The sequence below is a fragment of the Anguilla anguilla genome, chromosome 7 (assembly GCF_013347855.1).
Source record: "Anguilla anguilla isolate fAngAng1 chromosome 7, fAngAng1.pri, whole genome shotgun sequence".
Lineage (NCBI taxonomy): Eukaryota > Metazoa > Chordata > Actinopteri > Anguilliformes > Anguillidae > Anguilla > Anguilla anguilla.
Window position 1 is genome coordinate 49,668,961 of NC_049207.1, and position 26,918 is coordinate 49,695,878.

At 44.4% G+C, this 26,918-nt stretch overlaps 1 protein-coding gene across 1 annotated transcript; it reads left to right on the forward strand.

Annotated features, from left to right (window-relative positions):
- The first annotated feature begins 144 nt into the window (after positions 1 to 144).
- LOC118232571 (synaptopodin-2) lies at positions 145 to 26,424 on the forward strand. The gene is made up of 6 exons (XM_035427634.1): positions 145 to 371; positions 7,289 to 7,440; positions 9,243 to 9,967; positions 12,851 to 16,749; positions 20,644 to 20,709; positions 22,804 to 26,424. Exons 1-6 carry the CDS (start codon positions 249 to 251, stop codon positions 23,326 to 23,328), a joined length of 5,490 nt encoding a protein of 1,829 aa, XP_035283525.1. The 5' UTR covers positions 145 to 248; the 3' UTR covers positions 23,329 to 26,424.
- The last annotated feature ends 494 nt before the right edge of the window (positions 26,425 to 26,918 follow it).

Consider the following 26,918-nt stretch of genomic DNA (forward strand, 5'->3'; position numbering starts at 1 on the left):
AAGAGAAATTCGATAAACTTAAAATGACAGTGGCAACAAAAAGCTGTTCAGTAGTTTGATGATTCTCATCGGGCGGGGTCTTCACACAATGACGTTTAAAAACGGGCTGGACCTCGGTCTGTCAGTGCGTGATGCCAGTGGTGCTGTCCAACAATCCAAGCTGCGCCTTGGCTTGGGCTGCGTTTCACACTGTTGCGGTTTGCACTCCAAACCAGTTTGATGGTAGAGTTCTTGGTGGACGACCGCGGATGAGGTCCGCCAGGATGGTAACTGCGGACTACATATGCATTACAGTGCGCGGAGGAGCGCCGTGGGGCTTCAGCCTACAAGGGGGTGGAGGGGACCTTCACGAGCCTCTGCGTGTCTCCCGGGTAGGATTGCGAGAATGAAGCATAGGTGATGAATGCTAAAGAGCAAGCAAATTCAAAATGTTATTTTTTATTGTGATTATTCTTTGTGGTACTATAAGTAGGAACAACAGCTACTGTAGTACTAATAGTGGAAGCAGCAGGCGTTCTATTAATTTATTTGTTCGAGATTTATTTAAAACACATGTTCATCCACAAATTATAACGACATTTGTCGCTGTCGTTTGTGTCAATGAAATAGCCATCCCGCCCCAATTGTTTTATCATGGATTCCTTTTTTTAAAATGTTATAAAAGTCATTGGTTACGGTATATAAGATTGAATATATTTAACACTGCGTTTTTGCTCTGTGAGTGACACGTTTGACAGACATTGTAGAACTTGCAACATAATTGTAAGATTAGGCGGTATTGTCATCAACATGTAAGAAAAAGTTGCATGAGGTACTCTGGCGAATACAGTTGCGCCTTTGAAACTATTATTTGACAGGATTTGAGCAGGTGATGTGCACAACAATTTTAAAATGAGATTATTCCGTTTTTTATCGTTTACATTCTGTATTCTGTCCAAACATACATAAACAATGAATCGTTTCGCTACAGACAAACCCAGATTATCTCATAGATATTTCTGATCGAATGAGCATATAAATTACCAATAGTCTGTGATTGTGATCCAACTGTGGATGCTTACATTTTCTGCTTGGAAAATATATTTGCCCTGATGGAGCAAAGACCTTATATGGTAAAGGCAGCGCGAACTTTCAGTGGAGCAGTGCTGTTGTGCGCCTGAGCGATCTGTTATCAATCACGCCAATTTCACAAAGAACATAAACACTTCTCTTGAGATTTGCGGACGAGGCACCGTTATTATTGGCCATTACACGGTATTCAGTTCTTCAATGTGCGCTTTATTGTGTTTACTGTTAGCTTATTTCACGTATATGACATATTACAGAGTCATTTCTGATCCATAAGGGTACATACATTCAGCGCAAACTTGCTGTTGTGTCTCCATACAGTAAAAATTTCAGCATGAAGTATACTCTAACTGGGTCTATTTTACTCTGGTAGTGTACTGTTGGACTTATATAGTCTCTTAGAGTTGAATAAAAACCGAAATTTTACTGTGTATCACATGTGATGGATCACTGCAGCATTTCTGTTAATGCTTCAATTTGCACATTTTATAATGCCATCATAACAGAACTGAAATGAGGACTTAAAAAATTAGTGATTAGCAGAATAAAAACATGGAGGTTAGGCTAAATGGAGAGTCTAAGGGTATGAGTGTGTTGAGTGAGTGAATGGTTTGTGCCCTGCAATGGAGTGGGGATGTGTCCATGGTGTATTCCTGCCCCTCTTGCAATGCATGCTGGGGTAGACTCTAGCCCCCACACATTACATTACATTATTACATTACAGGCATTTAGCAGAGCGTCTTACACAACGTTTTACATCACTAGTTAGTCTGCGCTCATTAATTGCCTCACTCTGAGGAAAGTTATTGACAGGTAGATATCCATTGTCACATGACATTTTGGGCTCCCATGATCTCTGTCATGCTGAAGTTGTGGGTGGTTTTTGTCGTTCTTTTTCCTCTCATGCTGTATGGTTGGGCAGATGTGTTCAACTTAGAGTGTCTAATTACAAGAAGAGGATTTTCTTTTCAAATATACCTGCCTTTACTCAGTTGTGTACAGTTTGAATGATTCCTGAGCTGTACTATGTAACTTATGGGAAATGTAAGGCTTAGGGCCTATTGAAAATAAATGGTGTCATTAATTTTCCTGAAAGGTTACTTAGGTTTGTTGCATAAGCGATGTCATGACTGATGACTGCTCTGTCACCATTAATATCAGGGAGGGAGACATTGGTGAGAAAGGCATTGTTAACCTGTTTAAATGTCAAAGATTGTAGCTAACCTTTAACAAGAGAAGTTGATGTACTTCTTCAAGCACAGTTCACTCAATTTACACTATTTTACTCAGTATGAGGATAGTTTATTTTATTCGCAGCATGACAGTGATGCTGCTGGCCCAACATAGGATCCAAATTAAGGGAGCAAACAAGAAATTATGCTTATAACAAATTTTAGCAACACTTTCTATAAATGGGCCTTCAACAGAGCTGTACAGCTTCTTCATAAGCAGTACATAAGCACTCATAAATCCTTATACCAATAACTGCAAAAATAGTGCATTTTGTTTCCATTAATCCTGAATTAACACACTTCTTATGGCTATTTGCTGTTGCTGACATAAGCATTTATGAAGGTGTTATCATAAAAATCAGATCAGAAAAGGCCATTTGATGCAACTGGATTAAAAACAGTTTTCCAAGGGATGGAGAGGTGGATTCTTTTTCTGTCAAAAGTCCATGGCTTCACACTCCAACTCACTGCACTTACAATCCTGAATGCTGCCTATATCACAGCTGTGATCTGGCCCTGTTAGCCAGAGCTGCATCACTTTAAAAGCTTTTCCCTCTCCATTTTATGTTTAAAAAAGACACCCTGTGTGCCCTTGAGGGCATGCCGTATCTTCTGGAGTTACACATAGGGTCGACTCAGATCTTAGTCTGTGAACCCCGGAAGTAAAAATGTAAACTTCGCCTGTTTAAAGCAAATTACATTCATATGTCATAGCGGAGACCACCTTTATAATTTAATATGTACACAAATATAATTTTGTCTATGATTTAAGAAAGGTGGCTATAGTGAAAGGAAGGCAATTTACAGAAAATCTGATTTAAACAACAGCCTGAGAACTATTGGCTATTGTCTAAATCTGATTTTCAGTGAATTAAGATTTAAATAGAATCTCACATTGATTGCTGAGAATCTGCTTAATTGAGTCTAAGATGTTTAATCAGCCAAAGTGGATTTAAGTTCAATTAATTTTGTTGAAGAAGGTACCCGTGTCTGGGGAACATGACTTTATTGAATAAATCAATAACACTTTCAATGTATTGGAGTTTGCTTGTACTGCAGGCTGTTGAGCTCCATGTAAACTGGGGAATGTGCAGCTATCTCAACTGAAATGGCCATGACGTGACTGTATTTTGGAATCATGAATATTTGCCTTTCCTGTACACTACAAATCAGCTGCACTGAAGCAGCCATAGATGGCATTTCTTACAAATGCCTTTCTTGACCAGAAAGGTTGCTGAAATGATAGAGTGCTGTTTCTAGTCATCTGGAAGATATCCCTTTTACATGTCTCTGAAATGTCGACAGAGAAGAGGAAAGCTGACAGGAAGAAGAAAAAACACAATGACAAGAATGCACGCTATTTTCACTTTTGAGTGTGGATTGTTGAAGGCTGGCACTAACTTGCATAGGTAAAGCTTTCCTTTTTGAGCTAAAGTTCTCATTGAATAGCTGCTAGAAGAGTCTTTCTCCAAACAGGAGGCGGTTTCCCTTAAAAGGAAAGTTGTTTTTTTATTATGACTTTTGGAAGGCTTGGGTATGAAGCTAAGATTTTGAACTCATGAGTCACTTCATTTTTAAAGGGGCAGGATCCCATTTTTTTTGGTATTGCATCATGTAATGCAGTTCTGTGTCTATTTTTATTGTACTGTCATGTTAATTGTTAATAATCAATGATGCTAAAATCCAATCAAAACATGAAAGAGAACCTAAACTTTTACAAGATATAACTGCGGGCATTTTCTGGATTAGTATTGTACATACAAAGTGTAATGATCAAAAATACAACTACCATTAGTGTGTTCATTGACATGTTAAATGAGCAAAAGTTTGGCAATGTTTTTGAGGTCTGTTATGTGTAAGTTGCTTATGACCAGTGATTTACTCTTAAAGGGTCTGTGCTAAGAAGCTGACAAAATTCCATTCAAACGTTTTCATTATTGAACGCCTGTTCACCTGTTATTGCCTTATGCTTTTGGGGGTAAGCATATTCCACCAGTATGTGATTGGCAACATTTTCAGGTGCATTTGAATGTGTTACTCCCATCATTCGACCCTCTTTTGTGTATGCATGTGCACACACAGGCAGTCAACCATTGAACTACAGATGCAGATTCAATAATAATGTTCCTGTTCTCAGAATTCACCCAAACTTTGCACAACAAACACAAACAAAGCACACAGGCACACACACGCACGCACATGCTCACACATGCACACACGTACGCGCACACACACACACGTGCACACACATGCACACACACGCACATACATGCACATGCGTGCACGCACACACTCATGCGTGCAGCATGGTGTGTGCACACCATAAATCAACAGCTGTCTGGTGTCTGTGTTGCGCAAAAGCCTCTAATGTGCAAAAACGGGAATGCTCAGGAGCAGCGAAAAGCTGACATAGCATTTGGATTGAGTCATGTGGGCTTGTGAACCAACGTTGTTAACTTTGTATAATTTGTAAACATTTACAGTTAATGGAGCTCGATGAGAACTTTTAAAATGTTTGTAGAGAGAAAAAAAAAGGAAAAATGAAAACAAAGGGGAGTATAGGGTTTCTGCAAGAAACTGATGGTTTGCTGAACAGTCATTACAATCATACCCTGTAGCTTTTTAAAAGTTCTCATTTTCTCTCTAAGCTGGCTCTGAGAGTGCTGGCCCTCTTTACAAATGCGTTCACATGATAATTGCAGTCATTTACGGGCCTGGGTCTAGCTCATAACGAAAAGGATGTTTGGGCTGGTAGTGCTTTTAAGACTCGTGTCTGGTCTCCACAGAAAGGTTCAAATGTTTATTTTAATTCATTTTATCAGCGTGGAGCACGCGGCAGAAACTTACTTCAGCACGTAGCCTACATCGGTGCGTGCGTTAGGTTTGGAAATCATGTGCTTACAATTAAAGGCATGCCCATTGGTTTTGCCTGCTTTGTCAGTGCACTTAATTTAGTGCAATTAATACAAAAATTGTTATTTAAACAATGGGATATTTGTGCAAGCAGTGACCCTAGCTTCATCATTTCGGTGCAAAATGGTTTGGCAGACTTGCGCATTCTCACTCATGTTCTTTATGAAATAGACTTTTAGAAAAAAAAGGGGGGGGGTGACTCAGTCTGGTTTGTCTATTGGCTGTACATCGCCACCTAGTGAGAATAATGAGAATCTCAACTCAAGCTGCCAAAAGCTAATGATGGGTTGTTTTTTAAAAAATAAATAAATAAATAAAAATAAAAAATAACATAAAATTGCTCTTTAACAGTTCTGGCACAAAATTGTAGTGGTATAGGTAATTTAAAGTGTTATTTTCAGGATGCTGCAAAGCTCCAGAGCAATAAAACCATTTCATATACCATGCACTAGCAGTGTTTAAAGGACAGATAGCCCTCAGGGGTCCTGTTTTTAATTGACGGTAGATCAATGGCCAAATGCTATGCTTGGAAGGACACTAATGAAAGATCCAGATAGTTTCAAGGGATCAAATGGCAAATGGAATGTTGAGTATATGAAGATTCTTTATTGCTGATGCAAGCATGAAAATAACGGTGCTTGGGGTACTGCAATGTGGAGTGGTTATTTTTTTGCAATATGTTTGTGACAGCTAGGGGGTGCAAAAGAGCAGCAAGTGGATAAAAGACTCCCTAACTGCAACAGAACAATGTGCTCTGACGCAAGTAGCAAATTCAGGGGATGCACAGACATGCAAATTATCCATCAGGGAAAGGGTTCACTTTATTTCCCTCAAACTTTAGGAAGTGCACTTTTATTTTCCTGTTCTTCATTGACAGATAGCACATGTTTATGTCATAGCAATGTTCAGTTTACTCCAAACAGAAACGGCTACAAAAAAGACTGGTTGTCTGTCAATGAGGCTGAGTTTGTATTTTGTGAGTTTCAAATTGAATTTTCTTCAGTTCAGATCAAGGCAGTGTTTTTTTGATGGCTCTGTGCATTTAAATTGGCTTATAGCATTGCATAAGAGACTGGTGTCAGTTATGTGGTGAACATGTCCACCCTGAAAAAAAAGACAAACAAAACAATGTCCCCATTAAAAAAAAACTCTTTAAAATAACACGTAAAAGGACCGTAAATGCCACTGATGAATCGCCCAAATCCATTCCCACCACTGCACCTCAGCTCCTGACCTGTGGGTGGCCTGTGCCAACATGGCCACCAGCGCTGTCAGTTCTGCAGACTGCCACCTGTTGCGTTACGTTCTCCTAAAGGACCTAAGATAACAAGTCTCACTGGGCAGACCTCCTACTGTCATGGTGTGATCAACCTGTGGAGATCTTTAGAATTTGTAAACAAGCATAGCAACTCTCAAATGTGTTTGTGGGGGACCAGTTGGTCCAAGCCGGAATGGCAAAGGCAAAATGACCATAAGCACACTATAATTGTAATGAAATATGTTTTAGAAATGTAATAATTTTATAGAACAGAACAAATATGCAATGATATTTTAATAAATGCCAGTAGTTTTTTTTAGCTTTTGACCTTGGTTTAATTATCTGGAGGGTCATGGTTTAAATCCTCTTGATTAATTTCATAAAAGCAGTGATAAAAAAAGACAGTTTCCAATCCAAACACTGCATGTTTAAAAGACATTATTCCTCCCCCTGTGGTTCCTCCTTCAATGGCTTCTAACTGACTCCAGGTTTGAGAGAGAGAGAGAGAGAGAGAGAGAGAGAGAGAGAGAAAGAGAGATATGAAACAGCCCTGTCATGTTGAGAATAATGTGGACAGCATCCATTCCTTTGTTGTCCTGGTCCTCTTGGAGACCAAACACCGTGTCCCATGCAGGCCCCAAACACAGGGCTCATACCTTTCCATATACAGCGCTTCTCGCCCCGTGGACGGGATAAAGCCCGGTTCGGCGCTCCCCGCCCCCCGAGGGGCAGAGATTGACGAAAAACGGGTTTGAGCCCAAACGGAGGCAGAGTCCGCTCGCAGTGAGACCCCGTCCCCTCTGCTGTCGTCCCGCAGGTGGATAAGGGGGGCCATGCGGCCCTGGCGGGACTCTGCGAGGGGGATGAGGTGGTGTCCCTGAACGGGAGGACCTGTTCGGACCTGACCCTCGCGGACGCCATGGCTCTGATGGACTCCGCCACCGACCGCCTTAGTCTGCTTGTCAAAAGGTAAAACCTGTTTTCTGTCTCGGATATATGCAGTCTATGCATGTGTGTATTACATTATTTATTATTATTTATTCATCCATCCATCCTTTATCTATACCCGCTTGTCCTGATTATTATTTATTTTTTATTAATTGAGTTATTGATATTCATAATAATAATTATTGATATTCATACAAATATTTTGTTTTTTAACTGGTTTTGTGTGGTTAATTCATATTCTGCCTATAACATTCACACTGTAAGTCTGTCTTTGGCATCATCCATGTTTTCTGCAGCAAGCTTTTAGAGTACTATTTGGGATCCTCTCCACAGCAGTTCATGCCCGTGACTCACAGATTGTTGGTTTGGAGAACTTGTATAAGTATTGAATATGTGATTATATAAATGTGTAGTTGTATGCTAATTAGCTATTTGGCTCTGTCTGCTAGGGAGAGCAGGGGTCGGCTGGTTAAATATTTTGCACTGCCACCCTGGAAGGAGTCAGTAGAGGTAGACTTTTGAATGAACTGCCTCATGTTACCATTTTATGACAGATATACTTGGTTTCAAATGACTGTGAGAACTGCGTCTGATGAAAATAGTGTTCTTATGATTGTGTATAGAGAATATCATTTTAACAAACAAGGAAAATTTGGCTGCAAATGCCATAGATTAGGATGTTGTTCACACAATTATACAGGAACAAACATAACTACAATGGAGCCTCTTCCTAGAAGGCTCTGAACCCAGTCCTGTAACACAGGGTCTGAGGCCTGGGGTTTGATTTGCATTTAGATAACGTGGTTTATGACCTTGTGTTATTGTGTTCGACAAGTGAAGAGGATTATGGGTAATAGGTGGAGAGACGGTTGCTTTGCAGTTCAGCTGACCTTTAGGTGCCCTGACATATGTCTGGAGAGCAGCTGAGGGTTTGTGTCCTTTTCGGAAGGCGGCTGCTTTGCTGTAAATTGGCTGGGGCAGGCTGTGAATCTGCAGGAAAACCCTCCAGCCGTTATTCTATTTTTCACATTATTTATTCCTCAGCTTCTGGAAGAAAATTATTTGTGTAAAATTACTCAAGGGAAGAATTTGTCCCGTTATATCCCTGTTATTTTTACAAGGTAAGATACAGGGGGAGTGTTGATATGTCACGATGACAACGCGATCCATATCCAATTTTTTTTCAAACATATGAAGCAATGACTTTCCTCTAGGGGGTCATGGCTTCGTTGTGTGTCAATGGACTGAACACTACACAACATTACAGGGAACAGAACCAGTCCTGTCTCTCGTTCTGAACGTCTCCTCTGTTTAGATAACACAGGGTGTAACAGTGTGTCTAACTGCCATACCAATTCCTAGTTGCTTACTGAAGTCAAAAGGGCTGAGATGGTTTAAAAGTAAATACAGGGGGCAGGTATAAACATTTCCATTTCTGTGCCCCCACCAGATCTGTTCAGAAGGCAGGTTTACTTTTTTTTTTCTCCTGCCTGCACCTGACACTCATGCTGCTCGTAAATACCTTCACCAAAAGCTCGCTTGGTGCCAGCCCATGTCTCCCCCCCAAGAATCAGGGCCTCCTGGAGTTAGAGTTAGTGAGCATGAGCTACCTGCTTACTTTCAACACCATGCAGCTCCTACTAGTTACAAGTGAATTAGTAAATCCAATTGGCAAACTCTTTCATAGTTACAGCCATTATGGCTCTAACTGTTGTGCACTGGGGGTGTTATTTCCACATGTGCACCTCTGGAGTGTGAAAGAGCGCTGTCTGAGGGTTTATCTCAGTGTCGCCGTGGTCTCTCTGTTCTCTGTCATGTGACAGGTACCAGGCCTCTGATCCTCTGGGCCCAGATGGGGACCAGCGTCATTTTGGGGTGCAGGAGCCCGTGGAAGAGGGTCTAGAGAGCACCACCCTCCAGATATGGCCCCGGAGGGAGCTGTACATCTCAGAGTCCCAGGACGAGGCCTACTACGGCGAGTCGGAGAGCGACCCCGAGATTTCAGCAAAAGCCCCACCAGCCCCCGCCAGCGCCGGCAGCAGATTTGTGGCCCCCTGCCCCGGGGGCCCCCAGGGGCCCTTCACCACTGGTGCCTTGGTGGAGCTGCAGCTCTCTCTCGCCGACCACACCCTGGAGGAGCGCGATCGAGCCGGCGGCGGCGGAACCGCGCTGGGGGACGGGCGGGCCGGGACGGCGGTCACCGTGACGACGGAGGTGGCCCCCAGGGACCCCGAGACCAGGCTCCGCAGCGCACCCACGACCAGCCCCTGCATCAGCAGCACCCTGCACATCCCCATCAGCAGCAGGGAGCCGCTGGGACAGAGGGGTGAGGTGGAGGTCACCCTGCGGGGCTTTGGGAGGGGCCGGCGGAGGGAGGAGGAGGGGGAGGAGGTCAGGCCGAGGGGGTGTGTTGATCCTCAGGCGGCGCCTCCCGCTCAGGTCTCCTTCTCAGTCTCTTCCTCGGAGGGGGCCGAGACTGCCGACCAACCCGACACCGAGTCCGAGGGCGACCCCAGCAAGCCCAGCAAGCACCGGGCCAGGCACGCCAGTGAGTACCGCACCCCTCCTCCCCAAAACACCCCCCGTCCCTGTCCCCTCCCTCCTCTCCCATTTGTCGCTCTGCTGTTCTGGGACCATCCCGAGGTACCCTTTCCAATTCTCTGGCTCCTGAAAGCTTTTCTGGCTCCTGAGGGCTAAGGCACGCTGCACTGCGGACTGCAACTGTCTATTCTGGAGAAAACGCGTGTGTCTGCCCTCGTATGTGTTTCTGCCTTGCTGTGTAGTCCTGTTCCCACACAGGGACACTAGTGAAGGCATCCCCCCCCCCCCCCCACCGAACGCAGGCAAAAAGAGGGGGGGAAGAAGGGCGGGGGGACGCTACGGGTGTTCTTATTATAATCTGCGGCTGTGATTTAACGACCCATCACGGTGGGTTCCGGAACGCGAACGGTTACTTGTTAATGAGGCAAAGGCTAGGCGTTCGGTAAATCCAATTAGCGCACGGCTGATGTCGGTCTCGTTCCCCGCCCCCCCCCCCCCCTCGTCCCACCCCCCTCGTCCCCCCCCCAGCGTGCAGCGCCTGGGCTCGAGCGGGTGCGCGGGGTTGCAGCCCCGGGCTGCGTCGCGTGGCGCTGCGAGGGGGATAATAATAAAATGGGGGCGCGCTGATGATGCCTGCAGAAGTGCGTTTGACGGACACCGGCATGTGCGCCCCTGCCCGTTACCCGATCCTTTAAAACTGCAGGTCTTCACTGCGCTGAAAAGCGAACTGCCCTCATCTCCCGCCGGCAACACCCCAAGGTTAGTTGGAATAAAAAACGAAACTGTTAGAATCGGTTTTATTGCTATTTTTGCTCATGTTCTTGTGATGCAGGCGTAGAGAAGGTCAGGTCATTGCGAATGTCCCTAGCCAAATGTTTATGGAGTTAAAATGTTGTATGAATGAGCTGTGTTTTGTGCAGCGAATGGGGTTTTAAGTTTAGACTCTGCGGAGATACAGATAAGGGCTTGCTCTGTTAACATGTGGTGATCCGGTTCTAACCTATTCTGACTTCCAAGGCTATTTATAACATTTTTGTGCCTTTGCCATTTACACCATTTTATGGTTAAGCTCTGTTGGTTTTGAATGGCTTTTTTCCCCCAATATTTTTAAATATTGAATTAATGCAGGAGAATATTGTGTTCTGGTTAAAGAATTGAGTAATTACTTTCTGGCTGAAACATCTGATCTTTTTAAGGAAGAAAATGCGAGTAGTGCATTCACAGAAGTGTAGTTAATAAGGATGCTCCTTTTAAATATCTAAAGTCTTGATTAATTCAATTTATTTTTGCATAGGAACAATGACAGTGGCGGGAGGCATTCAGAAGCGGTTTATCTAAATGAGAATATTTAAATTCTTTTTATTTTCTTTATGTTTAATTTCTGCTTCAGTGTTCAAGGACATTTAAATTGTTGTTCTGTGTAATGTGTGCTGTGTTAGGCACTGACGGCTCGCTGTAAGGTCTGGGCGTGATTTATGGGCATTGGATGTAATTGCCAAATTAACTGGAGATACTACTGCCATGTTCTTTCATGATACATTGGCATAAGCACTGAGGACGGAGTTGGACTGGATTTCAATAAACATATGGAGCCATGTTGAAAGCTATATCACAGTATATTATGTGTATTATTTTTTATAATCTAGATTCACTTATGGTTTGTAAAGTACGATCAAGCTTGGTTGTATTTGTTCTGTCTTTGATATATTTTAGATATAAAACCTTTCAAGTGAATTACTGGCTTTTTTATTTATTTCAGATGTTCCCACAGAAAAGCAAAATGTTAACTGATCTATAATTGTACTGAAACCCAAAGCTTTCAGAGCAGGATATGGTGACATTCAGCTATTTTAAAGCCAAGAATAGAACTACTATAGAATAGGTTGATATTCTATTAAATGAATCCAGAACAATTTCTGAAATGATTTGTATGGGTCTCAGATTCTCAGTACTATTAATAAACATAACTTCATGTGTAGTTAAAGAGGTTGGCCACAAGGAGAAACTATTTTAAAAGTCTCTTTCTCTCTCCCTCCCTCCCTCTCTCTCTCTCTCTCTCATCCTGGACTTTATCATTAGGCACTTATTTGGAATTATTCCTGGAAAGAATTGTATCCTAATGGATAGCAACGTGGTGTTTTCAGTGGAAGGTCATGCTTATTAAAACTGGATTTATTTCTGACAAAGTGATTTGACTTAAACCAGGCCTATTCTATTACATATCTGGACCTCCAACAAGCATTTGGCAACATATCAAATGAGAAGCGTATTGTTAAAATTAAACCACAATGAAAGGAATTACAACAGTTACTTTGGAGTGGGTTTGACATTAGCTACAAGGTAGTCTCCAAAGACCAATTGGAGGAGGGACCATATATGAGCAAGGTACTGTGGGAAGTGGAGTCCCACAAGGATCAGTGCTGAAATGTTTGCACTATCTTATTTAAATATATGATCTTGATAAGCGCATTAGTAGCAAAATGGTTGCACTTGCTTTGGTTGAGCAGAATGGTTGCACTTGCTTGGGTTGAGCAGAATATGGAAGTTGAGCAGAACCTCAGGTGTATGAAAACCTGGCAAATGACACTAGTTCACTGATATCAGGAAGTAATTAGAACTCACAGAGTTATCAGAGTGTGGAAAAGGTCGATATAGTAAAGGCAGAGACCCTTGAGAAATACAAGTCCAGGAGTGATGCAATACTGGATGATCTGCAGTCTGTAGGCAATGGACAAGAAATTGATGAACAACCTGTTTGTGTAATTATGTATTCTAATGTTTCGATGGCGTTTTCTTGTCTTTTTTTCTTGTGTTCTTATGTTCTCTCTCTCTCTCTCTCTCTCTCTCTCTGACCCCCCCCCCACTACCCCCCCCCCCCCCCCCCACACAGGGTTCAGGCGCAGTGAGAGCCTGTCGGAGAAGCAGGTGAAGGAGGCCAAGTCTAAATGTAAGCGCATTGCTCTGCTGCTGACCGCGGCCCCGAACCCCAACAGCAAAGGGGTGTTGATGTTCAAGAGGCGCCGGCAGAGGGCCAAGAAGTACACGCTCGTGAGCTACGGGACCGGGGAGACCGAGCCCGAGGAGTCGGACGAGGAAGACGAGGCCCAGGAATTCGAGTTCACCCTCCTGGACGCTACAGAGTCGGGACTTGACGAGGACTTCCTGGCTCATGCCCAACGACGCGGCCACATCCTGACCTTGGACTGGGACACGGGGCTGTTGGAGATCGAGAAGAAGCTTGACGGCGGCGAGGACATGGAGTGCCTGCCGGATACCAAGGGCAAGGGGGCGCTGATGTTCGCCAAGAGGCGGCAGAGAGTGGACGAGATCACGGCCGAGCACGAGGAGATGCGGAGGAAGGGCCTGCCTGTGGAGGCCATGGTGCCGGAGGCCGAGGCCCCTCAGGTCTCAAAGCAGATGTCCTACCAGGTGGAGGAACACACCTATGTGCAGTCTCCGGGTGGCCAGGTCTACATGGACCTGAACGTTCAGCAGCAACAGCAGCAGCAGCAGCAGCAACAGTATCAGGAGTATCAACAGCAGCAGCAACTTTATGAGCAACAGAGGGCCTACCAGCAGCAACAATACCAACAACAGCAACATTACGAGCAGCAGCAGCACTACCAACAACAGCAACATTACGAGCAGCAGCAACACTACCAACAACAACATTACGAGCAGCAGCAACAGCACCAACAACAGCAACAATATCAGCAACAGCACTACCAGCAACAGCATCATTATGAGCAGCAGCAACACTACCAACAGCAGCAGCAGCAGCAGCAGTACTCTCACACTATGAATGGTATAGTTAGTCACCAAATAGACGCGCAAAGATCTGCGGCCCCTAATGTGACAGCCAAGCCCTACTCAGGGGTCCAGAACAGGGTGCCTGCTCCTTTTCTGCCTTCACAGTCACACGCACAGGCCTGGACTCCGACAGGCTCCGGCGAGCAGATCGCCTCACGGGACGAGCGCATTTCGGTGCCGGCGATCAAAACTGGGATCCTGCAGGAGACCAGGAGGAGAAATGCGTCCAAGCCCATGTTCACTTTCAAAGAGGCCCCTAAGGTTTCCCCCAACCCAGAGCTGCTGAATCTTCTCAACAGGCAAGACAAGAAACCCGGCTTTGAGTCAGAGGAGGACTACCTCAGCCTGGGTGCAGAGGCTTGTAACTTCCTGCAGTCGACAGGTGGCAAGAAAAAGGTTCCCCCACCTGTCGCTCCAAAGCCCTCCATCAACCCGGCTTCACCTCCATGGTCCCCTCAACCTGAAAACTCCAGCCAGGCTACTTCCCAACAGGCACAATACGAAGCGGCTGCTCCTGCTGAAGCCCCTCCCACTGAAGCTCCTCCTCCTGCTCCTGAGAAACCTCCACCTACACAGCAACAAGCTACAGTAAGTTCCTGGAGCCCACCGGAACCTCAAGCTCAACCCCTGCAAGCTGAGGCTCAGAGTCTCTCCCAAAATCATGAGCCTGCCCACCAGCCTGTGACTTCCTGGGCCCCAGCTCAGAGCGAGTCGCAGCCACAGGCCCCCGTGACCGCCTGGGCCCCAGCTCAGAGCGAGTCACAGCCTCAGGCCCCTGTGACTGCCTGGGCCCCAGTGCAGAGCGAGTCACAGCCACAAGCCCCTGTGACTGCCTGGGCCCCAGTGCAGAGCGAGTCACAGCCACAAGCCCCTGTGACCGCCTGGGCCCCAGCTCAGAGCGAGTCACAGCCACAGGCCCCCGTGACGGCCTGGGCCCCAGCTCAGAGCGAGTCACAGCCACAAGCCCCCGTGACCGCCTGGGCCCCAGCTCAGAGCGAGTCACAGCCACAAGCCCCCGTGACGGCCTGGGCCCCAGCTCAGAGCGAGTCACAGCCACAGGCCCCCGTGACCGCCTGGGCCCCAGCTCAGAGCGAGTCACAGCCACAAGCCCCCATGACCGCCTGGGCCCCAGCTCAGAGCGAGTCACAGCCACAGGCCCCCATGACGGCCTGGGCCCCAGCTCAGAGCGAGTCACAGCCACAAGCCCCCGTGACCGCCCGGGCCCCAGCTCAGAGCGAGTCACAGCCTCAGGCCCCTGTGACCGCCTGGACCCCAGCGCAGAGCAAGTCACAGCCACAAGCCCCTGTGACTGCCTGGGCCCCAGTGCAGAGCGAGTCACAGCCACAAGCCCCCGTGACCGCCTGGGCCCCAGCTCAGAGCGAGTCACAGCCACAAGCCCCCGTGACCGCCTGGGCCCCAGCTCAGAGCGAGTCACAGCCACAGGCCCCCATGACGGCCTGGGCCCCAGCTCAGAGCGAGTCACAGCCACAGGCCCCCGTGACGGACTGGGCCCCAGCTCAGAGCGAGTCACAGCCACAAGCCCCCGTGACCGCCTGGGCCCCAGCTCAGAGCGAGTCACAGCCACAGGCCCCCGTGACCGCCTGGGCCCCAGCTCAGAGCGAGTCACAGCTATCCTGGGTTTCACCACCCCAGCCAGAGCAACAGCCCAAACCACCCCCACGCAAACAGCATACCTGGGCCCCGTCATCACCGCCCCAAGTGCAGGTAGACACCCAAGTGCAACCCCCCTGGCCGCAGTCCTCCCCAACTGAGGCACAGGTCGAGGCTCAACCTCGCTGGCCTTCCCCACCCCAGCCCCAGTCCCCCGCGACCGCGTGGGCCCCCCAGCCCAACCATGCTCCGGCGAGCGCCATGGCCTCAGCCCAAAATCACGTAGCGGCTCACCAGCCGGCGAAGTCCCAGAATCCCCCGGAGCGCTCTGCGGTTCCACCACCTCCACCGCGACGGATTAACTCCTATACGCATGTGTCAAAGGCCCTGTCCGAATCTCCGGCCGGCCCAGGCCCAGCTTTCGGGATGCCCGCCCTCAGAGGCAAAGGGGCAGAGCTGTTTGCCAAGAGGCAGTCCCGTATGGAGAAGTATGTGGTGGACTCTGCTACCGTGGAGGCTAACAGAGCTAAAGCTCAGTCCCCCACTGCTTCTTTGCCCGGCTCATGGAAGTATTCCTCTAACATCCGAGCTCCTCCACCCCTCTCCTACAATCCCATCCAGTCCCCTTCCTATCCCCCCGGGGCAGTCAAGCCGGCACCTTCATCCGGCCCTGCCGCAAAGGCTAAGGGCAAGGGCAAGGGGAAGGGAAAACCGGTCAAACCTCTCCATGCCCTGGATGTCATGAAATATCAGCCCTACCAGCTGAACTCATCCCTCTTCACTTATGGCCCAGCTGTGGAAACAAGTCCAAAGCCAACACCCTCCCCTGTCCCCGCCCCTTCCCCTGCACCTGTTAGCCAAAATCAACCAATCAGATATGAGAAAGTTGCTGCAGTCCAGCCTTCTGGACCAATGAGTGCTCATTATCCTGTCTCATCACAGCAACCCCAACACCCTCAGCATCCTCCTTATGGGGCAGCTCCTGGTTACCAAGATGGTCCCTCTTACCAAATGTCTGCTAATTCCTACCAACAACCACCTAACCCTGTCTATCAGCCAGGTCCTAGCCCTCCCTACCAACAAGTCCCAAGCCCTTCTTACCAACAAGTTCCTAGCCCTGCCTACCACCAAGCCTATAACCCTGCCTATCAACAAGCCCCTAGCCCTCCCTATCCAGCAGCTCCTTCAGCACCCTACCAACCAGCTCCTAACCCTCTCCCTCCCAGTTCCTACGTGGTTCCCAAGTTCCCCGTTCCCTCGAAAGCTGAGCCTGCAGCCGCGGGTGTGGTCCTGGCTGCTCCAAAGCCCAAGTTCTCTGCAAAAAAGTCCGCAGCTCAGGTGTGGAAACCAGCAGCCGTGGAGCAGGAATGATCGGAGCTGTTCTGCAGTACGCACACACATAGCAGACACTTTGCTTGAAATAACAGCTGTAGGTTGGTTGAGCGGTCATGTTGGGTTGTCCTCCTCTGACGCCATTTAACTGGCGTCCTGAGAACAAGACAAAAATGATACGGAATGATTAAGAATTTTACAGAATGCTAGAAGGGTTAAAACCAACGCTTCATGTTCTTGTTTAGCAAATTGCAAAGGTAGTTTAATTTCAGTTGTTGTTGCTGTGAATCATAATATCAATTCAAGACTAGCTGAAGAGCATTTCTTAATATCTGAATAATGTATAGGTTTTGCAGGTCAGCTTCATGTAGTTATGTTGTCTGGAAAAGACAAAGTTTATCTTTGTTTTTCAAGCAAAAATGTTGCTTTCCATATTAACATTCACTTTCTCTTTCTTTCTTCAGTATCATTATTTAGGTTACTATAAAAGGGAGCTGGGTAATTCACAATATTTTACATTTAGTTGACAAAGCCAAAACAGTTTTCCATTAATTTTTATATCAAATAGTAAACTCTCAGCATGACCTTATTATTTGGTGTTATAATTGGGAAAGACAAAAAGCTGTTTTTGATATGCAACTCTACATAAACATATGTTTAATATATTGATGGCACACATGCTCTTAAATGCTAGCGTTTAGACAAAGAGAGAGGGAAAAAGACAGAGCAAAGCAATAGAATGAATGTTTAAGAAAGATATTTTGGTTTAAAAAGGAAATACGAAGTTGGCTGAAAGTGGTAAAAGTAAAATGTTCTGCAAAAATGCAGATTCAATCTAAACACAGGGGACATATATATTTAAAGGTTTTACCATATTCAAAAGGGTTTGTGCACACACAAACCACTATGTTGACTGACTGAATCAGCTGAACCACTGGTTTTACTGAAGCTAGCACCTTTTGCGCATGCTAAAACTTAGTAGTAAATCTGGCCTGTGGACAGTGGTTGATGAAACCAACTGAACATGTATTTTAAAAAGAAGAATCATTAAACTTTCTTGGTTTGAAATTGAATCTTGCCCACTGAATCCATACTGAGTGACTGGATTGGAACATCAGTATTATATGTGCACACACAAAGCTATCAAGAACATTTTTGCATACACTTATTTTGTTCCATTAATGGAACTGCGCTTAACACTTTCAAAAGTTCACACATGTTTTGTTGAGAGAATACAGTTAAATATATCATCATTTCAGGAATAAAATATCCGGTTGAAGTGTGAAAAGTATGGATTCAATGGCAAATTGTGTGCAGAAGAAAACAGAGTCATATGTAAATAGTGAGTCAAAGAAAAACACAGTACAACAGAAAATGTTGTTGCTACTGTATACGAAACAAATTTAATGATCTGCGAATCTAGATCATCTTCTATGTGAGGAGTGCATTCTCCAGCGTTAGGTTACAAATTATGTCTGTATGTAAGCACCACAAACACATATTATTCTGACTTTTGAAGGTGGAGAGAATGTATGAAAGAAGTTGAAATCTTAGCAATGTTGTTTTGCTAAACTTGCAATTTCATAAGACTGAAGAGGAACAGTGTTTTATAAGTGTAATTCATGTTAGGGTTACAAGTGGAGGAGGTGGGACATACTGAAATTAACATGCTTCTCTCAATGGATGTAGATCTTGTAAACTTCTCTTCAGTATTGTCCAAAGGCCCAACTTGAGCAGTGTGGATATTGCTTTCAACATATGTTTTTTTTTTTTTTGCCGGCTGAAATGTTGTTTGAGACCCCAAAATTTGCTGCACCACGTGATTGGCTACTCCTCTGTTTGGAGGTGGTCATCCCAGGATGAGAAGGGGGGTTTATGTTTGTTCTGATATGTATCAGAGCAGGTATCACTGTACTTTTTTGTTTGTTTTGTATAAGCCTTGCCTGTGCTTTCCTTCTTTTACTGTTTAGTTTTCCCACTGATGTGTCATTTTCACAAATTTCAACCTGCTTCGTTCAAAAGACAACAGAATTATCCAGCGCAGAAAGGCTTTGCTGAATCTAAATTTGCCCTTTCAATGAGAGCAAAAAAATGTCTCATAAAATGTAGATATACTGTAGCTTGGTATAGAAATGAAATGGTTCTGTGAAGCCTTGGAGCCATTTTGTTAAATCTGTTGTCTTGTTCCTCTTGTTATTCTTTTTCCTTTATGTTTTCTCCCTGTGGTGAACTTTCTGTGTGCTTCACCTCTATATCATTAAAAAGTGGCTCTTATCCATATGTTTTGGGTTTTCTTTGGCTGTTTGCTTTTGCATGAATTTCGGAGCAATTCACTTTCTTTACGTTTAATGTTCACTCACCTCACCCTCACACACACTTTCCCTTTTCACGTTCATATTTCCCAGTGCTCACTCACCTCACCCTCACACACACTTTCCTTTTCACGTTCACATTTCCCAGTGCTCACTCACCTCACCCTCACACACACTTTCCTTTTCACGTTCATATTTCCCAGTGCTCACTCACCTCACCCTCACACACACTTTCCTTTTCACGTTCATATTTCCCAGCGCTCACGCACATCGCAGTTTTATTGCTTATTTTTGTCAGCCCTGGCTGCCAATTTTTGCGGCTTTCTGGTGAGTTTCACTACCATATTGAAGAACTACTTGAAAACATTGTTGCAATATCAGCGCATTGATTGTATTTGGAATAATATGTTCAGAACTTCAGTGACAATTAATTGCAGCACCAAACACTTGTGGATAGTAGAAACAAGCTCTCATACAGTTTCCCCTTTTAAAAGCCAATGGTTATATTTGCAGCAGTAATGCTAGTCAATTCTAAGAAGGATTGTCCCATTAGGAGGGTGTCCTATAGACTGATTTACATCATTAACTGTCCATCAGTTTATTGTCCATCCATTGATTGTCCATTCATAGTCTTTAATTTGTTGGCAACTCAGTCTTGAACTTTATCTTACAGTGACTCTGATTCCATTTTTAGCAAAGCTGAGCTGTAAGGATATCCCATATTGCTATGGTTTTCCCATATCACACGGTGTGATATAAACACATTAAATTTCAGCTTCTATTGTCAGTTTCAATACATAGTAGAGATGAGCCATGTTCACCCAACTTATAATAATAACTCAATGCCTGCCATTAATAAAACACGTGGCCCTCATTAAAAAGTTACCCATTTCTTCTTAGCGACCCAATAGGATACAGGCTTCCAGGTGAAGGCTAGAAAGCTGCAGTCAGGATTGGTTGAAAACAAGCTCCGTGAGGCAGAATGGCCAGTGTTGCATTGTGCAATGTGAGGTTTTATTTTAATCGGGTCTAAATGGGTCATTATGATGGCAGTGGCTAAGTATGGAAAGACTTGGACACCAGGGCCCCCGAAGGAGCATGATGAAGGGGATATTGTTTCTTGGGGTGGTATGTCAGTCTCCCATGGTTTTCATTTGTGGGGCATTATGGTGCTGAGCTTATTCGGGAAACAGAAAGGCACTTCACTGAGGTGTAGATGAAGTCTACTCCCTCTCTCCCTCTCTATCTCTCTCTCTCTCTCTCTCTCTCTATCTCTGTGCATTATAAGTGTCGTCTCAGCATAAATTCGTGAACTTAAGAAAAAATTAACTTAAGCTTAAGAAAAAATTTTCTATGTGCCTTTCGCCTAAGAAAAAGTTTAGAAACTATGGTCCCTACAGGGTGGGTGTAGAGTGATAGTCCCCTCTTGGTAACAGGTGTGTTTGTGTTGTGTATGTGTGTGCAACTTTATATGAAACTTGAAACCTTAGCATTCAGGAAAAATGAATGTCTCTGTTTCCTTGTGGATCTTGTGACTAATGACCATAAGTATGATTCATCAGCTATTTTTAATCTCATCAGAAACAAAATATATGCCTAGACCTTTTTTTCCCTCTAGAGAGAAGATGGCAACAGTGGCCAGCCAAATACACATCAAGGCAGTACGGCAGACGGAATCTTTGTGGTCAGTTTAATGCCCTTGTGATGTCATAAAATGAGCAAGAATGCGGTGATGTCATGCTGAATCACCAGAGCAGGGGTTAGAACATCCAGCTACGCCTTCCCGAGCATTGCCATGTCATCGGCAGTAAACCCTCACTCTATTTTAAGCGTCCCCTGGGATTAAAAGGCGTAAATCTAGACAATCTGACCTCTGACACTGATGTGCCTTGTGCGGGTGTGAGGCAAACATCTGCCTCACGTAGAATGCCCTCATCTGGCCCGCCCTCTTCCTGGTGTCAGACCACTGTTCCCCAACATGACCTCAGGTTTGAGACTGCCCTGGGTGGGATGTCCCATGATGCACTGCACTGTAGCGAATTAGAAGAACTAAAAATACATGCAGTCACATTGCCGTCAATCAAAAATAAATAAATCAATTTTGCATTACATTCAGATTGACGTTTTCATATGTGACTTATTTTGGAATTGTGTTACACTATTACTCTGCAATCATTTAGCAGACGCTCTTATTCAGAGTGACTGATAGAATTGGAGAATATCAGTGTTAGTCTCAGGAATACAACATTGCAATCACCAAGAAGACTGAGAAGGCCTATTTATAATCAACAAGTGTAGAGTTATCCAAGCAAGCCAACAATTAGTACTGTTACAACATTATGTATTTGTATACTTAGATATAAACCGTATATTTAGCATGATTCCCATTTTCAGGAGTTATTACATTACATTACAGGCATTTAGCAGACGCTCTTATCCAGAGCGACTTACACAACTTTTTACATAGCACTTTACATTGTATCCATTTATACAGCTGGATATATACTGAAGCAATGCAGGTTAAGTACCTTGCTCAAGGGTACAACGGCAGTGTCCTTACCCGGGATTCGAACCTACGACCTTTCGGTTACAAGCGCAGTTCCTTACCCACTGTGCCACACTCCGTCCTTATAAGTATACTAAGCAAAACAATTAATATTCCTTATTTGTATTTCTACTGGTCTTTGCCAGCCATTTTCAGGAGTACTTTCTCAACTTTTCTTCTGCAGTCTTGTGGAATCTAGGCCAGGGATTTGCGTGTCTTTTGATATGAAAAATGTGTGTGTGTGTCTGAAAGATGAGATTTCAGCCACTCTGAGATTTGAAGGCCTGTACCAGGGTTCAGCGTGACGGCCTGCGCTTGCTTGTATTTCGTCTCTCCTCTCACCCGGAGTGATGCTGTTACATTTTTCCACCAGGTGGGGGCAGCAAACGCCTCCTATTTGACTCATGCAGTTTGGCTATGGATGACTGTAATAGCCCTACTGCTCCATCATTCTTTTAAATGCACCTTCGATCCTTCCTTGCTTGTAAAAAAGGATATACGTACTTTCTTGTACCTTTTGACAGATTCAACACTCATGTTGATGCTTCAGTTGCATGGTTGGTGATTTGGGGGCTTTGATTGGCTCGCTCATGCATTTTCAAGCTCAGTTCTCTTCAAAATACATTGCTGGAAAATCCATATCCAAATGCATAAAATGATGGGTTATTTAAATGTATTTAATTGAGATTGTCCTGATGATTAGCTCATGGAATGTATTTGCATATTTTCTGAGGCAAATTCATTTTGTCATCTATTAGTGATATATTATTGCAGGTATGGAAGAAATCTGTAATCGTGAGAAAGATGCGGTAATGAGTCACTATACACGTAGGCTGTACACCCGTTACTATGACAATTATTTTAGAAAGATGCAAAAAGAAAAAGAAGATTTTCTACGTATTTAACCCTTTATGTTGTAAGATCACAGATACATGATTAGAAAGTTCATAACTGAACATTCTAATGCTGATGTCACAATCCCTACTGGTAATTGAAAGCAATGGAGTTCTAGAACACGGACTTAGAATTCTGAATAAACTTTCCAAATAAAAAACTATTCTTTAAAGGGTTGAGAATACACTGGCAAGTACTCGTTTACTCAAGTAAACTGTCTCGCGCCTTGTCCCCTGATTATAGAACCGGCTCTGTGCAGAGAACTGGCAGAGTGTTAAATGAATAAAATAAATGAAAGGCTGTGGGAAATGAACATGTGCAATGCTTGCCTTTTTTTAGGGGCTGGGCAGAGGATACATTCAGTCCCTGTCCCGGAGGTCGGAGCACACGGTCCGTCTGTCGGCGCCGGGACCCCAGCCTTTCGGAGGGGCGAGGCAGGTGTCCTGGCTGGAGAAGGGGTACAAGCCCCCCACGCCCTGGCAGGCGGCCTGCCGAAGCCCGTTCGGGCTGGTGGACGAGGCCTTCTCCCTCCGAAACCTGCAGCAGTCCATCGCCTACACCGTCAAGACCGCCGCCCAGCGCAAGGCCCTGCCGGAGCCCCCGGAGGAGTGGAAGGCCCGCGTGTCCTACGAGCCCCCCCCGGGGAACGGGGCCCGCTTCCGCCCCCCGCCGGCCTTCGCGTCCCCGTCCAAGAGCACGGCGTCGGCCCCGCCCGCCCCCGTCCCGCGCGCGCTCCCCCTCAGGATGCAGCTGCCCCAGAGGTCCGTGACAGAGTCCAGCGTCAGGTACATCGGGACGAGCTTCGTGGGTTACGGTGCCCAGCCGGCCTACAGGCCCTCCTACAACACGGGCTGGAGGTGGTAATGCAGCGCACTTGCAGAAATTTCGCTTTAACGCCTAAAACAGAAATAAGGAACACTGTGTCTGAATATATGCAAAAAAAAATCATGATTTACCATTTACCATATTGTGGCTGTGTGTATATGAGTTACTTTAGTGGTGTTGACTATAAAGAATGTATAACACACATCAACCATAGAGATAAAAAGCCGTACTGGCAGAAGGGGAATCCCCAGGTGAAAGAATTCCTTAAAAAGGGTAGTCTGGATGTAAGTCCAAGTGAAATTAATGTAGAGGCCTTCGAGGAAAGCTGTTGAAACACCAGTCGATTTGTGGCACAGCTTAAAGCCTAAATATCCGTCATCAATTTTGATACTTTGCTTCACTACACAGTCTATTTTGCTTTTTCTTCCGAAGTGTGGTACACGTGGACTCAAACTATGAAACCGTTTAGTGTCTTTGTAAATCTGGAAGTACGGTGTTGCCAGAATGACTTATTACGTGGAGGAGAAATTGGATCACAAAAAGCAGCCATTGTGGTCCACAGTAATGAAACTGAAGACGATATTGATTAGCATGTGAACTCGTGAGGATTCAATGATCGTGTGGGTCTGGGCTTTGGTTTTTTGAAAGATTTCAGACAGCCTGTTGGCATGAGGTTCAGGTTCAGTTGCATATATGAGTGAAGCTTTCTATCCTCCTTATTGTAGGCTCATAGGATCTAGGGGATTAACCTTAACATGTGTACTGTTTTCAAGTTGAACTATTGCACCATCCATATGAAATATTAATTTTTTTTGTGAATATAACTGACAATTCCACGGACTAGAAATTTGACATTTAAAAAATGATACTTTTTCACATTATGGGCTATTTGCTATGACGTTTATATATTTTTTATTTTGGTCTATATTTTGCTTCCTGCCACAGAATTATGCTGGAGTGTGTATGTGCATTTTATGTGTGTGTGCTTGTGTGTGCTGCAGAAAATGTAGAAGATGATGGACACTCAAATCAAAGTTTAATCAAAGTCTATATTTGCTGCCACTGAATGATGGTAATATGATAACGTATTTGATTTTGATTGTGCATGTTACAGAAGTGTAGAATTACTGTGAAGCTGTGGGAACAAAACAACACATAAAAACCATTTGATCGTGTATAGAGGGACCAAGACCCTCATATCAAAGGGACTAAAATGAGTTGATACAAATGGACCGTGGATCATTCCCTGGGTTAGGGACCAACACATCTTGTAGAATTAAAGTGGGGGGAAAAAATGATGATTGGGGGAAAAAGAATGTTATTTGAGGGGGGTGGAGTTTCAGAGAAGTCGACTGTAACAAGCTGTGACTGTGCGTTTTTTTCAGTTCGTGACACATCAGTGCGGTGCTGCCCCTTTACGAATTTGGAAGATGCACACAAACAAGGGCTGACAAGCAACCTCGCTTGCTCTAGCCGACGAAGAGAGACGGCTGGTCATAACGTGTCAGCACTCCTCTTTGTCAAAAAGCCAGCGAGCACGCTGGGAAATATCAGGCCAGGACCCCTTATCTCTTCGAGGACAATCACTCACGCGCTACAGCTGCGACAGAAACAAACCGAGGAAAACAGAGCAGGGCATTTGAAAGTGATGTTAAAGGGCATGTAAGTCCAGTCGGGACAGCTTTGTTTGCTCTCGTGACTACGAATACGAGCTAGCTTCAGAATCTCGCTGTGAAGCAGCAATTTAACATTAGCTGGAACGCTAAACTAGGAATGTGATATTCTTACCGTTCACGGCAAACATATATGATTTTAACAAACGTGAAAAGACGGGTCCCGTTAAGAGAGTGGTTCCGTTAAATAACTATGAACTAAAGTTGCTTAGAACTAACTTAGAAGGCATAGAAACACTGCATTTGACCAAATGAGAGCAAGAACTTTCATAAAGCTAACTGCTGAAAGAAGACAAAATACATGCTTGCCAGTCTTCATCCTCTTTTCACAGAGCATGTGTTTGTTATGATTCAAATGAGATTAAAATCAATATGCCAGCTGTGTTTGCATACATGGCGAGACCATTAAAAAGTTTGGGTTTCAACCTGTGATGGCTGGTAGAATCCATTAATCGAAATCAAATTGAAGTTATCGATGAGTCAGGGGTCTAGACACAGCTTAAAACTTCGGAGTAGTTCATTACATAATTCAGAGGATTAGAGAAATGTTTGTTGCGTAAGAACCTCCTTATCTGACTGTCCTTATTTAGGGCCTACTACATTCGCATGTGATGTGGACCAACATAATAGACTGATAAAGGAAGTTGTACTTGGAGCTGAAAACTACAGTGTACCTTTGCCTGACTTTACCGTGACAACGACCCTGGCCCATGGTTGAAATTAACCTTGGTTACGTAAGTCTGTCGGCACAACGGGCCAATTGGAATAATCTCAGCAGGGATTTAAACCGGAACGCCGGACCACCAGACCACAAAAAATCTGTTACCACAGTAACGGCAGTTTCTTATCTGAAAGATTAACACTACATGGGTGGTGAGTGGCAGAATGGATAAGTCAAGAGACCTTTTCTGCGGGGGGGGGGGAAGATAATTTTTTAAACAGCTCAGTAGAGTCAGTGGTTTAAATTATAAGATCACCCCATGATAAGGTCATTACAGTTGGCCTAGTGGGGTTTTTTGACAGCAAAGAGAGAGAGAGAGTTGCAGTTAACCGCTTCAGCTGTGTGATTTACTTTAAATGAATATTTTTTCTTTTATTTCTGTAATTGCTATCTAGCATGCCATTCAATAAAACTGTATGTGTTGAAACTTTAATACTTCTGTTGAGTGATGTAACCATTTCTAATGTACATGTGGTCTTAAATGTATTTGCACATGTTTGATTGTAGCTAAACGAAAGGTTTTGATAAACCTATATTGTGATGTTTGTAGTTAAACCAGTATTGTGTGTATGTGCGTGTGTGTATGTGTGCGTGTGTACATGTGTGTTGTGTGCCTGTGTCTGTGTGTAGACAAATTATATTTTCACTTTAGTCTCTTGTTTATAATGGTTTTTACTCCACGTCTCTGAAGCATTGTAACATATATGAAGGTTTATGCAGTAAAAACCCATTTAAAACACATATTGTTGAGTCCTGCTTTTGGTACAAAGCCAACGCTACTTCGTGTCCTACTTAAGAAAGCATGTGAAATGTTTAGTTAATGACTTGAGTGAAACTGTGTATTTGTATAAGAACATTTGGGGTAGGAAATAATTTCACATTTCAAAATGGTTTACTGTAAAGTTTATTTAAGAAGCTATGAAAACAAAACTGTGAATTTAAAACAACATTTGTCCACTGTCTATAAGGAATGTTTTATTGGAACAAGAGACATACAATGTACATTTTTTTTACTAAATAACAGGATCCAAGCATCATATTTTGCATACTTGCATTATGTAGTAATGTTAACAACAGAAAGAAAATATTCTTACAATAAAGGGCTAGGGAATGTAAAGATAATTTTTTTTGTTTTGCTGACTTTACTATTAGTGCAATGTTATAAAGAATGTTCTCCTTAAACATTTATTCCACATGAAACTACATGTGCACAGAATTGTACAGCACTATTTCAT

Bases quoted from the DNA above. Each gene is read 5' to 3' on its own strand.
- LOC118232571 (XM_035427634.1), top strand. From the start codon at position 249: ATGAGGTCCGCCAGGATGGTAACTGCGGACTACATATGCATTACAGTG. The intron at 9,968-12,850 runs GTGAGTACCGCA...CCCCCCACACAG, and splicing joins GCACCGGGCCAGGCACGCCA to GGTTCAGGCGCAGTGAGAGC. The intron at 20,710-22,803 runs GTCAGTTTAATG...GCCTTTTTTTAG, and splicing joins CGGCAGACGGAATCTTTGTG to GGGCTGGGCAGAGGATACAT.